This window comes from Abramis brama, assembly GCF_963993115.1.
Source record: "Abramis brama genome assembly, chromosome: 24".
Taxonomy (NCBI): domain Eukaryota; kingdom Metazoa; phylum Chordata; class Actinopteri; order Cypriniformes; family Leuciscidae; genus Abramis; species Abramis brama.
Window position 1 is genome coordinate 16,633,573 of NC_139986.1, and position 14,738 is coordinate 16,648,310.

At 37.8% G+C, this 14,738-nt stretch overlaps 1 protein-coding gene across 2 annotated transcripts in view; it reads left to right on the forward strand.

The window, feature by feature from the left end:
* The window catches only part of cUnh8orf34 (chromosome Un C8orf34 homolog), an 87,976-nt gene that overhangs the window by 71,603 nt on the left and 1,635 nt on the right, over positions 1-14,738 (forward strand). For both annotated transcript variants that reach the window (XM_084103265.1, XM_084103266.1), the window contains 3 exons: positions 2,666-2,795; positions 6,938-7,410; positions 9,086-9,182. In XM_084103265.1, the coding sequence (XP_083959391.1) occupies positions 2,666-2,795; positions 6,938-7,410; positions 9,086-9,182 (700 nt within the window). The remainder of the gene's footprint in view (positions 1-2,665; positions 2,796-6,937; positions 7,411-9,085; positions 9,183-14,738) is intronic.

A 14,738-nucleotide genomic window follows, 5' to 3' on the forward strand; every position in this document is an offset into this window, starting at 1 on the left:
TTTGTTTACATTGTTAGTTGTTATATGTGAGTAGTGGATATCCATCCATCCATCCATCCACCAATTCCATCCCAGGGATGGCCTACTTCGGTCCTGGGGGGCCACTATCCTGCAGAGTTTAGCTCCAACAAACACACCTGAACAAGTTAATCAAAGGCCCGGTCCCAAATTGCACACTTCATATGCACTTATGGTCTTGTGGGCTTACAATGGCCGGCGTGTGCATGTGATCGTGAAGTCCACGAGACCTTAGGGTGTTCCATTTGTCATTTTAGGTTTCAGAACCTTTGCAGCCAATATGCGCCCTCAATGCGCACTTTTGCCGAGTCCACACTGAAGCAAGCTTAGCAGCAGACTTCTTCCTGACATTTAAAGCGGCATTATGTCACAAAAGTACGGACCTGTAGGAAGACTGCAAGTGTTTAGGGTGCCATTTGGGACAGGGTCAATGTCTTCAGGAGTACTAGAAAGCTACACGGCAGGTGAGTTTTTATCAGGTTGGAGCGAAACTCTGCAGGACAGTGGCCCTCCAGGACCGAAGTTGCCCATGTAATGGATGGATGGATGGATGGATGGATGGATGGATGGATGGATGGATGGATGGATGGATGGATAGATGATGGATGGATGGATGGATGGATGGATGGATGGATGGATGGATGGATGGATGGATGGATGGATGGATGGATAGATGATGGATGGATGGATAGATGATGGATGGATGGATGGATGGTCCACTACACTTTTTACACTCAATGAAAATGTCCAAAAGTACATGTAGGATATTATTTTTAAAAGTAATTGGTTCATGTAACGCTCTGTATACAAAAAAAAAAAAAACATTGTAATGTTTTCATGTAGTTTAAAAGTTATTTTAAATTTAGAGGTCAACATCTTGAGGCTTTAAATTAATAAAGCCTCTAGAAAATAAAATAAACACACAGCCAGTCTAGATACTGGTGTCATGTGTTTATTATGTTGATTTGTCTGCTGCCATAACCAGTGAAAAATTAATATTTTACCTCTCAATGCTGTTTCTTCCTGATTTTGATGTAAATATTTATTTAAAAAAAAAATATTTCTGAGAATACTGCAATGGAGATTGGAAACAGTATAAACGCCTCTTAAGTATGAAGTATGAATGCGTCAACAAGCATAAACAAGGCATCACGCACAGTTGTTCTTTTACACCCTGTCTTTTAATTACACTGACTTCTCAAGTCCATCTGTTCTCCTTGGGGCGTAGAGGATGTGTATGACAAATATCTTCTGCAGATCTGCCTAGATTTGTTAAGCTGCTGCAACCAAGACCAAACCAGAACCAGCATAGAAGGTGGAAGCGAAGGACTTCAGACGTCTTCAGTGTGATGTAGGAGGTGGTCAGGCCTGAGCTGCATCTTGACTTGCCCTCATTAATGTTCTGCACAACAAATATTTCCTGACGCAGATGGGTGTATGTGTTTACTGGGTAAATGTGATATGATCTAACAAGGTTTTGACTCATAATGTTATGCTGTCCCTTTGTACCAAACAAAATTTTTCATCTAATGCTTTAAGAAAGATTACGTCCTTCGCACTTGCTAGCAGCTTGCTAGTCTAATTTAGCTTTTTATTGACAGTGTTGCATCTGAAAGTTTAACTTTTCCCTAAAATTGTTCTTTGCTCTTTCTCTATTCATTCTACTTGTGGCTTTGAACGTTTATCATTCGTACATCTCTTATTTGTGCTAAGATATGTATATGCTAATTTATTAAATAATTGTGCTAATTTAATGATGCTACCAGTAAGAACTTAATATTTTAGTTTTGTTTCACATGTCTTGCCATGTGTAAATCCCCCAGATTTTCTCAGAGAACAACACAAAAACATGTTTCACAGTGCATGACACACAGTTGTCAGTAGTTAGGCTAACTGGCTAGTCTGCTAGCTAGGCTAAATGTTGTTTTTAAGCTCTTGACCTCTGATACCTAATACCTAATGTTACCTTTAATATGAAGAGGTTAATATTTTTATTTGTGTGTGTGTGTGTGTGTGTGTGTGTGTGTGTGTGTGTGTGTGTGTGTGTGTGTGTGTGTGTGTGTGTGTGTGATGGCATATTTGGTTAAGTGTCCAGCTGTTACAACATTTTACATTTGTATCCTGTAAACCAGACTTGTGTTTGGAATAAAATCAGTGTTTGTTACATTGCCGGGCAAGCATGTTCGCAATAAGCTAAATCATTACAAACCAATGTGAATTTGATTAATCTATTGTTTGTATATCATCGGTTTGTTCTCCATAGTCTTGAATTGAAAGGCTGTAGTCTTAATTCCCCCAAACCGCAAGTTTATTATCATGAAACACAGTAATAGTAGGATCTCTATGCTGCCCGTCGTCATCCGTTCTCGGATCCCTTGAGTTTATTGATTGTTACTTCAAAATCCTTTAACCACTACTGAGCGTCTAGCGCAGTGTTCACAAATAAAAGTTCAGTCCTTGCCGCCATCCAGACTTTCATCCCAAAGAGCTGTGGTTTTCAGTGTTTTTCTAATTTCTCTTAAAAAAATAATTGGCCCTCATTATAACAGATATGGCACAGTGTTGTAACCATAAGTAGTATGTAAAAAAGGAGTGAAATTCAAAGCTAATGTGACTGTACGGTTTCTCGTGTGTGTGTGTGCTGTAGCGTCACCCTGTCTGGGCATCGGATGTGAAGCCGATCAGAGGCACGAGTCCCCAGACGCCCAGACGTGCTCTGCAACTCCAGGACTCGCTTTTCTCCAAAGAACTGGAGAACATGGGCAAACATCTTGCCGGTAGGTTTTTAACACACAGACACCCACACACATATAAAACAGGCCACCTTTCCATTACAGTCTGACACTGTCAAAGGCCACACATGTGAAAATCTGCATGCGAACACAAAGATGAAGGCGTCTGATTGGCTAATTGAAAGCTGATCCACCTATTAAAATGTTGTGGAAAATGGTGACCATCTTTGATTCATTTAACAATGCCACCGCTGCACTAGCTTGTTAGCATCGCTGTGAGGTGACAAATATCTGTCTGTAGATGATCAAACTCAGCCGGTGGTTTGATCTCGCAGGCCACTGTTAGACGTTGTGTGTGTGTGTGTGTGCGCGACACTCGTTCGTTTGGTAACCGCTTGAAAGCATTGGGCAGAACCAAAGGCATAAACAGTACAAAACTCCAACATGTGTCGCACAGTTGCTTGTTTACGCATGTACTGTTTTTTTATTTCGATTCACTGTCGTACACTGAATACATTTGAAACATATTAAGTATTTAAGAAGGGAACTTTCACTAACTCATCAGGGCAACAGCTGTGTGGATGTGTGTGTGGATGTGGGAGGTTGACATTTAAACACAAAAAGTTAACAACCAAACTAGACACGAACTTGTAGCTTTTGCACGCATATTTGGCTAATCGGAAAATAATATAATTGTAACCTTAAATTTGTTCATTCATTATTTTATTTCACTATTTGTTAATTCATTGTTTTATTTTTGTTTGAAAAAAAGAAAGAAAACAGAGATTAAAACATTAATAACCTATTTAGAGATGTTTTTCATATATTTTCATTTGTCTTGTGCAAAGTTTTATATGCATTTGTAAGAAGGTTATTTTGTGCCCCTGCCCCTTTAAGGCAGGACACACTTTGGGGGGAAAAGAAAAAGAAAAGCGAGTTGTATATGAGTTAGCCAGCTGTTCATGCTGTTATGCCGATTATTCCCATTAAAGAAAGAAACGTGAATTGTTTTATTTTTGTTACCCACAGTGAAGAGACTAGAATGTTTGCAGATATGGTCTCAGAAAATAATGGTTACATAATTGATTTAGATTTTTCACCTAGAACTGTTAATTCAACGTGATATTCAAAAGTATCATGAACCCTGATCCATCGTTAAATTCCCTAACAGGAAATACGAAAATGCGTCCAGTCCTTGAACTGGTTTCTATTGTTTTTTTTCTCATTCATTTGTATGTGTCACAGTTATGTTCAGTTGGACTTGGGCTGAATCCGAAATCGCCCCCTATACCCTCAAATAGGGCGCTATTTGAGGGGACAGCCATTTGTAGTGGTGTCCGAAACCATAGTGAACATTATTCAATCCCACATTGCACTGCAATAACGAGTGTACAACAGATGTATGTTCAACGGCTTTCCGAATTCGCTCACTCGTTTTCATTCACTCCTTCAAGTGGGTTTAGGAGGCGATTTCAGCCTTGGTTTTCTGTACTTTTTCCCGTGCCTGAGTTTGTTGCCATAGTGACCTAGTTAAGTTAATCTTTCCATTCAGCTGTGCACCTCATTATCTCTTGTATTTTGTTCTCCCTGTTACAGTTTGAGTTTGTCTGGCCTCGTCTATATTACGACTTGTGAGTAAGCTATTCTGTGTTCCTGAGTATTATAAAATGAGATTAAATACTTTTGATTCTTCATCTTCGTCCTTGTGCGTGTATTCTACTACAATACTACAAGTCGTGACAGAATGCAACTAATTGGATGAATTAAAAGAAACGCATAACATTTTAAAATTTAACAGCCATACTTTATTACATGTACAACATATATACACAGTCAACATTTAAAGTGGATCAAAAAAGTCCATCAAAGTTGTTCTAAGACAAGAACGGGTATTGTTCAAAATTCGTGTATAACTTTGATGAAAGGTTTTGATCCACTTCAAATGTTGACTATTGTATTTTGAATTACTTGTGATAACAAATAAAAGTATTGTTCTTACATTTCTCACTGTAAACAGAAATGGCTATGTGTGTGTGTTTGTGTGGGAAGTGTTTATCTATTAATTTCAAGTGTGCTTGTTATTTCGTGACTGAGTCAGAGGAATCTTATTCTGACATCACTTTGTGGGAAAAGTCGCCCCTGCTCTCTTATGGCATTGATTTGAAGAAATTTGTCTGTTGAGTTCTATCTGAACAAAGCCATCCCCATAAGGCCAGGCATTAGGCTCATTCAACAACCTAATTTACCCCTTTCATGCTTTTATTAGCTGTTAATGTTCTCCGTGTTGAAAGCCAGGCTTCTTCTTTTATCTCATTATTACCTCAATTATGTGGTCAGCTTTATCCTCAGATTCCTTTTTAATTTACGATCAGGCTGCATTGTTTTGTTTTAGGAATTTTAAAAAGCTTGATATTTGACTTGTGCTCAAAGCACAACATTATTGGCAGAGAAAATCTATCCACTTTTGGATAAATAAAACATCACTTTCAGCTAGCTGGAATTCCTTAGATCTCTCTCTCTCTCTCTCTCTCTCTCTCTCTTCCTCTGTAAGATGTGAACACTGTAGATATGTAGGGAGAAAGAGTCGGGAATCAAAAAGGTTGCATGTGTTCTAAATGATGGGTTTGCATGCTTGCGGGTTGTAGCCTTGTGGGAATGGGAAACGCATTTGCTTTTTTGACCAAGAGCTGTTTATAATAGATTAGATGTGCTGCTTCTTGTTAACTCTCTAAAGTCATCCCTCCTTCTCTTTGGCTCTTTTTTAGTCTTAGGGTCACTATATATGCTACTGTATCATTTCCTTCATCACTTGCTTCATACTGTAGGACATAGACAAGACTGAATATAATAAGAGCTAAATAATGAATATAATAAATAGTGCTAAATAATGAATCAATTTTGTCAGTAAATGGATGATAATTATGGGCTATAGTATGTCACATGGAACAAGTAGGAGCTCTCAGACAGCTTCCATCTTACAAGCATTAATTACGAGCTCTACGATGACGTGAATACTTTTTACAAGTTGAAATAAATTTGTAATTATGGTAATTTCAACATGGCGTGAATGCACCTTTAATTCATAATCAAGTTTATGTACTCAACTACATACTCTTATAAATATCATGTGGGAAACTTTAAACACTAACACACAAAGACATTTTTCATTGATTTTGTTTTCATCATCTTTATTTGGAATGGTTTGCCATCATCACAAATGATTTGTGCCTGTATAATATTTTCACAACAAATCCTTTCCGTCACATATGTGTTTAGGTGAGAAATTGCTAGAACAAGTTCCTGTATCCTGTTTAAATGGAACGACAGGGGGGGGTGTAATTGCTTATGGCTGACCACAGGCAAAACAATCTAATTATCCATTCACACAATTAGCTGTATCATATATCACAGCAATCTGGAATAGTTTCCGCAATGGGAATTAATTACAAGAGCTGTGTTAGCCAAAATGGCATAGAAATGGCATTTAGATACATTGTACATTAGTTATCTGGTCATCGGACATGTTTCATATTTTAGAGTGGAAAATTATCATGATGTTTCATTGGGAGAAAGAACTGTTTGCTTACAATTTAGGTAGTCAAGGTTTCCAAAACACATATCAAACTTGTACATACTATTTATAATATGTCACATGTTATTTCCTCAGTCTCCCCAATTCCTCACAGACTGAACACTGGTTGATGGGTCCAGATGTTCCATCTGAAAATATGCAACAGACTTTCATAAACAAAAATATTTGACTCGCTACCAAGCAAACAAATATATTGACATGGAGCAGACCATATTAAATCGCTCTTGTACTTGTACAAAGTAAACATGCCATTCAATTTACACTTTACAGCTGACAGTAAATACTGCTGCCATGACTGTTAAAAGACCTCGGCAAAACATCAGGAAATTGTTTTGGTGGTTTATTAACGGGAATCTATGAGTGGTTAGTCAATGTTAATACGCTGATGTTTTTTAGTGTCTATTTGAATCGGAATACACACTAAAAAATGGGTGTGCAACAGTGTTGCGAAATAAGTGTGTGTGTGTGTTAGTGAAGTTTGCTTTCATGCATTTAGTCATGTCCCATATAACCTGTTACTGAAATGTTTACAAGCCATGACTATTATTGTTCCCCAGTTAGTGATTGTTTGCTTTTATTGTCTTGATTTCTTTAGAGGTGGAAAAGGACTTGGCCAAGCTGGCAGAGCAAGGGAAGCTGAACCGAAGTCCAAACAGCCCTCATAGGAGTTTGCTTTTAACCCCCCTCTTCCACACCACCAACACTCTGCCTGTGCTCGGACAGGCGTCCAGACCACAGTCTCCCAGCAGCCTTTCCACAAAGACCACAGGCCTGCCCCTTCACAACACTAAGCCCACAAGCCTAGTCATGGGCCGGACATCTCCCAGCAACCCCAGCAGCCGTGCCCAGACCCCTAGTGGAGCACGGACACCAAGCAGACCTTTGACCCCCAATAGTCTCATGATGCGCTCATTGACTGCCGGAAGTCATGGAAACACAGAACGCTTGTACGGACGCTCTAGAAGTAGACCTGTCACGCCGACAGGACAGATAACCAGACCAATCCTCACACCGCCAGGCCTGAGCACTACTGATTTATATGGAGGTCTATGGAGCACACTGACAGAGGTACACACACATATTGGGTTTTCATGTTTTATGCGGACTTTTCATAGACATAACAATTTTTATACTGTACAAACTCTAAATTCTATCCCCTCACCATAAACCTACCCATCACAGAACACGTTTTCAAAAAATGTAACATATCATCACTTAGTATGAATATACTTTGTTTTCATCATGGGGACCAAAAAATGTCCCCACAAGGACAAGGATTTCGGATATTGCTGTCTTTGTGGGGATATGTTGTCCCCACAACGTAGGGTTTACCAGGACCACACACACCTATAATCACATAAATACAATGGTTCAAAAGTTTGGGATCAGTAAGTTTTTTTAGCAATCTTATGCTCACCAAGGCTGCATTTATTTGATTAAAAAATAAACAGTAATATTGTGAAATACTACAATTTAAAGTAAAAATGTTACTTACAATTACTAACCTCTACATTTAAAATACCCCAAAACAAATATGCAGTACAATATTTCTTCAGTCTTGTTCTGCATGTTTTTATGTGCCAAATATTCTGATTTGATGTGAAAATGCCTGTAAACAAGCCTCTTACTGCTTGAAAACTAAGGTCTCATTTTATGTCGACACTGAGAAAAGACAAAGCTCTGCATTTGGAAACCCTGTAAACCTTAGGTCAATGAGTTCAGAATCACACACACTCACTGTTATTGTTCTGGTTAGTTTGTAAAAGCTGTAGGCGGTCTAGTATTCTATTGTCCATGCCTACTATGGCCTATTCATCTTATGCTCAATTGAGATTAAGCAATATAATATAAGAGGATCCACTGAAAACTAAAGGACAGATTTACAGATGACTACCATGGTATGAAAAAAGAAGGAAGTCTGGCATTTCTGGGTTTCTGCTCTCTTTTTCTTTTCTTTTTTTTTTTGTATTAGTGCTTGTTAATAATCCAAAGCGCCTTTTAAAGTATTTAATAGCCACAAACAGGAATCGTATTGTTAGCTCATATTCTTATGACTGATGAGATTATAAAAACACAAAAGCACTGATCTTGCTCTGATTCCACCCACCTGCATGGTCCCACGGCTGTTATAGTCCAGCTCCCGAATAAGAAAAAGAAATATCCACCTGTACATCTCATTCAGTTCAGAATGGGATCCACAGGAAAAGATGTCAGATGATTTGTCCTTCTTTTCTATTTTCCTATAAGCAATTTAGCACTTAAATGCGGCGTAGATGTATGAGCGCTTCCTGTCTGGCCTGTGCAGCGATACCTTTAATGCTGAAAAATAAGAACACATAAAAGTCTTTAGAAGGGATGGGGGCAATTTATTTATTAGAGGTTGGCTCAGAGGATTCGACCCAGAGGTGTACTTATTTCAAAAGAAAATAAAAACATCTGTAGAATGAATGGGCCTGACATGCACATTTACCAGCTCTTTACGTCTTGGGTTTCCAGTTTACAGGGGATTTCATTGCTTTTCAACTGCCACCTTTCTGCACAGCACAGGCAACAGTGGTGTTCACTGATACATTATAACACTTACTGAATATTGGAGCAAATTGATTTGTGAAGTTGATGTGTGTTAGCTGTAATATATTAGGACAGTTAAATCCAGACTTAATTTATTTGCATTCGATTACAAAATATCAAATCAATTTGTCATTATGATTTATATCTCTGGTTCTATCCTATGTGTTTCCAGGATGAGTTTTACCAGCAGTTGCAGGCCGTCAGGAAGCCCTGGCGCATCCCTAGTGACACAGAGAGTGATTGTCTGGAACCACCTGAACAGGACAAGTGTGAGTATTCCAAATCAGACCCTGTCCCATTTAGTGACTATATCATGGCATAAAGATTTGAGGGGCAAATTCACTAAACCACTTTTATGTATTTCAGCTCAAAAACCTGTGTCCTATTTATGAACCTCCCATTATCCAGTTTAACCCATCCCTAAACGCAGCAACAACAATATATATATATATATATATATATAAGGTATAAATCAGGCTCATGATAGATTTTGTGGACATGTTTATGCTGTTACCTGATTTGCATAAAGCCCCATTCACACCAAGAACGATAACTATTCTGTTCATCATAAGTTTTAAATGCGCAAGCTTTTGTGGATTCTAATTGGCTGTCAATGTTTTTATCAGATCATCTACTAGAAAAAATCTTTATGAAAGTGAATCCAGCATTATCGTTTTTCTGGGTCATTATTGTTATGGTGTGGACTTCCCTATTCTCATAGAATTAGAAAGATTTATTAAAACTATTGTTATAATTGTTGTTATTTTGGTGTAAATTGGCTTAACTCCTTTAGTAAATCTGGCTCTAAAACATTACAAATTAACAGTGCCATCAGCAAGGTGCAGTAAGAATTCCCGTTGAATATGAATTCAACATAAAAAAAACAACTTAAAGGGATAGTTTACCCAAAAATGAAAATTAGCCCATGATTTACTCACCCTGAAGCCATCCTAGATGTATATGACATTCTTCTTTCAGACGAATACAATCGGAGTTATATAAAAAAAATGTCCTGGCTCTTCCAAGCCTTATAATGGGAGTCAATGGGTATATTTTTTGAGAAATCCATCAAACCCTATCCATCCGTGATAAAAGTGCTCGAAGTGGCTCTGCGGGTGTTAATAAAGGCCTTCTGAAGTGAAGCGATTCGTTAGTGTAAGAAAAATATCCATATTTAAAACTTTATCGACTAAAATAACTAGCTTCCGGCAGACGGCCGTACGCAAGTCGACCTACACCAAAAGAGTAACATTTGACGATGTGTGACCAGAGCCCGTCTACGGAGAGCCTGGCCACTCCCTATTAAGTCCTATTGTACCGAATTTTGGTTGTAGTTCCACCAGAGTTCCACTGGGGGCGATCGCCCATGAGTGCAAAATGAATGGGAGTCTATGGTGCTAGACGGATAAATTTGTCTCTTTCACCCGATTGCCATTGAGAAATCTCAAATTTGATTGTAGGTTTTGCAAGTTCAACATGGGTTATAGGGCGAAAGTTGAATGAACGAGTACTTATGTCCTTTCGATTTCTTACAGGTTGAGTTGTTGTTGCCCATAACATGCTAGCATTCTGCTAATGAACGCTGATTGGTCAGTGAAGGACTGATTACGACCAGAGATACCGCTTGATGGCATCATGTGTGTGTGTGTATTTTCGGCGTGGTCTTTTAAAACAACAAAACAAAAACTCTTCTAGCACGTGTATTTACCTGTGTCAGCTGTGTTGTCGATGCCTCGAGAGAAAAGAAAGTGCAGAGTGCGAAAGCACCAAAGTGACTGAAGGATTGCCGTAAAGCAGTATCTCTGGTCGTACAATGTGTATGACGTCACTGACATTTTAAAAGACTTTTTAAAGCAAATAAGTGACTCTAAAAAATCTAACACCCAGCAATGTGTAATTTCTTTGCATCTCCTTTCGAATACAACATTCAAATTACTAGACAAAAAATGATATCCTGGGAAAAGTGGATTTTGAGGGGTATAGCACCATAGACCTCCATTCATTCTGCACTCGTCCTGTGAGCGCCCTCATATGGAACCAGAGTGGAACTGCAACCAGTTCAGAAGCCGGAAGTTTACTGAGAGTGGAAGTTCTCCCCTTATTAGACATTCTCTGGTGTGACTTAGGAGTAGCGTAAGCTCTGACATCTCTCGCGTTTCAAACAAACAGGGCTGGGCAACAGCGTTCGTCATTACGTTGTGCGTCAAGTTCAAGGGTTACTCTTTTTGCGCAAGTCGACTTGCTTACAGCCGTCTGCCGGATGCTAGTTATTTTAGTCAATAAAGTGGCTTAGCTTCATAAGGCCTTTATTAACCCCCCAGAGCTGTTTCAAGCACTTTTATCACGGATTGATGTGCTTTGATGGACTTCCAAAAAAATATATCCATTGACTCCCATTAAAAGGCTTGGAAGAGCCAGGACATTTTTTAATATAACTTCGATTGTATTCGTCTGAAAGAAGAATGTTATATACACCTAGGATGGCTTCAGGGTGAGTAAATCATGGACTAATTTTCATTTTTGGGTGAACTATCCCTTAAAGAGAATAAAATCCCTATTATTCTCATAATATCTTTGTTAGTTTAAAAGATTTTTCAGATACAAATGATACATAGATTGAATTACATAGTAATTCTTATGAACAGTGTTGGGGAAAGTTACTTTTAAAAGTAGTGCATTACAAAATTGAATTACTTCCTAAAATAGTAACTAATTGCGTTTATTTTTTTTATTATTATTTGGAAAGTAATGCGTTGCTCATCTTGGCTGGGCTTGTTTCATTGCTTTTTCTCATCTGGGCTGGGCTTTGCTTGTTCGTTTTTTAATAACAAAAAAAGATTTAAGTTCTATTTTTGGCAAATGTAAAGGCCCTTTGACACCAAAAGTGAAATGAATAAGCCTCAGGCTGAAGGAAATGCAAATTCACGTCTGTATAGTAGAAGGTGCAGCTCAAACAAACCTTTCATCTTGGCTGACATTCTGGATTGCAGAAGAATAGAATGCAGGAGAAGAAAGTTCCACACTCCTACTTAAGCAATAAAAAATGTGGTTTAACTAAAGTTATTTTTGCTTATTAGTATGGTTGAACTGGATCATCGAAGGTCAACTGCAAAGACATTGATTAATAAAATAAGATCAAATACAGTACATAAAGTATTTCATCGTTTTTAATCATTTTGAGGAATACTGAATCTGTGCAAGTAAGATGAGTAAATGAATAATCACATTTAGTCTACAATAACCATCATTATGTTTACACACAACGCCTCTGCACTTACTCCCGATTTTTCTCAACATGGGGACAGGAGAGGTGTCAGTGAAAAAAATGACAAAAGTAAGTTGCGTTATTTATTTGAAAAAATAACTAATATTTTCTTGTAAATTTAAAAGGAATTTGTTGCTTTACTAGTTACTTCTGATTACGTAACTCATGTTACTTGTAATGCGTAACACTGCTTGTGTGTTAAAAATCTTTTCACTAAATCCATTTATGGATTGGCAAGTCTAAGACTCTGGCCTATTAATGACGATATTTGAGCTCTCGTCCCTTGAAAATAAATGAGTCGGGTCGAGGGAGCTACTTCCAAACAGCACTTTTATGGTTTCCCTGTCTCAAAGTCTCCACATACGCAATACTGCTGCATGTGCGGCTCGGAGGTTGAAAAACATCGTACACTTTAATTATGTTGATATGGTTTCATGAACATAACTTAGATCTCCATTCCAGTTGATGTCTGAAAGATTTAAGCACGGTTGGAATCATTAGAGGATTATTATTTGTCCAAATCACGGTCCGTCATCGCTAATAAATACCGCTGGCCTCATTTTTCACTCTTTGAACGTGACATGGCCAGATTCTCGGTGTCCCTCATGAGCCATTAGTCTGTTAATGACCTCAATATTGTAGCATATCAAAGCTCCATCCCTGAGAGAGCATCTTTGAGTTCATGGATTATGCAAGAATGATTGTGATTTTTATCAGGATGAGGACAATTGTCTGTTACTTAATGTGATGAAGAGCTTTTTCATAATAACAGAAAGTCAAGTGCAAAACAAAATGCTAAGGATGAAAACAGTTTCTGAGAAAATGTTACTATGGATTCTGTATCTTTTCCACTTTAAGTCAGAAGCACTTTTAGACAAATATTTGTTATAGATCTGGTATAACATTTCTTTGGTAAACAAATGATTTCCACATATGTTTGGAACACAAAATCGCAACGCCAGAGAAACGTCCAAAGATTGCTAGACAAGCAAAACATTGTATAAACAGTCCAAGTCCAGCTATCAAATGAAATGTAACTACACATGACAGGCAGCTCTATTTTGCCAAAAACATATCTTGCATAAAATAAGTATATTGTGCTAACAGTCTCTACAGGCGTGCTTGCTGGAACTGTCTCGCCAGCCCAGTTATTTAAAGGAACATGAGGCACAGTTTGGCATTGCCAACCACAGGACGTGACAAAATACCACTTGGCATTCAGCACATTTGCTGATTGGCTGCCACAGTGACTGTTGACGCTGTCTTTTGGAGTTTGGCCTCTGCCAACATAGGTTTCTGAATAGGCATCAAGTGCATGGCAAAGAACAAGATCCATAACAATTTCCTGCTATTGCAGAAACACCCGCAATGGGGTAACCACTAACCCTTAAAACATTTTAGTCAATGCTCCATTCCTTTTTGAATTTCAGGACTTTAACATAACAGCTCCATTTCCTAATTTGAACTGATAACTCTGGTTCATGATACGTAGAGATGTCTGATTTCTCAAATTTAATATTTTAGTTGTAAAATGTTTGCATATTTTACTGTGACTGATCGGCAGGCCCACGCGGAATCTATGTGTAGAAACATGTGGAAGGGATGCAGAGTTGTTATCCACAACCTCTTCCTTTTGTGTAGTCATTTATTATATATTTTGGTTTATTTGGTAATGTTTTCAGTTGCGTATACATGTATAGTATGCTAAGGTCCCTTTAAGGCAAGTCATTTCACTCAGTGGCCATCTATAAAGCTCCTCTCAGGAAGCTATTTCAGTCATGCAAGTACAGCTCATTCAACGTCAAATTCTCCAAAGCTCTTCACCAAGCTTAAACTTAAATTTTATATTTGAAATCACCATATTTATTTAAAAAAAAAAAAAAATCAGGCTGGACCAACCAATGCACATATGCGTTTCTTTCACAACTAGAGCTTCTAATGGAAGCTGCAGTGACGCAATGACTTTACCAATTGGCAATTTATATAGAAGGCTGGACTTATGTCATTTTGCACGTTGCACTTTCTCCCATTCATAGTAACATGAGTGTGCTCCGTCTTTGTATATCTAAAGTCTTTGGGTATGTCTAGATAAATTTATCACATTTGAACATTTTTAGAATGGTAGCAGTTTTCCCACCAAAATCAAGGCAGAAAATGTGGAAAACATTCACAAATTTCATTTGAAAATTCTGGTTTAGTTTACACTTCCGTTCAAATGTTTGGGGCAGCACAACTGTTTTCAACATTGATCATAGTAAGAAATGTTTCATTAGCACCAAATCTGCATATTAGAATGATCTCTGAAGGATCATGTGACACTGGAGTAATGATGCTGAAAATTCAGCTTTGCCATCACAGGAATAAATTACATTTTAAAATATATTCGAACAGAAAATAGCTATTTTAATTTGTAATAATATCACAATATTATTGTTTTTACTGTATTTTTCATCAAATAAATGTAGCTTTAGAGACCATAAGAGACTTCCTTCAAAGCCATCAAAAATCTTACCGACCCCAAACTTTTGAATGGTAAAATGATATATAATCAGTAATAACT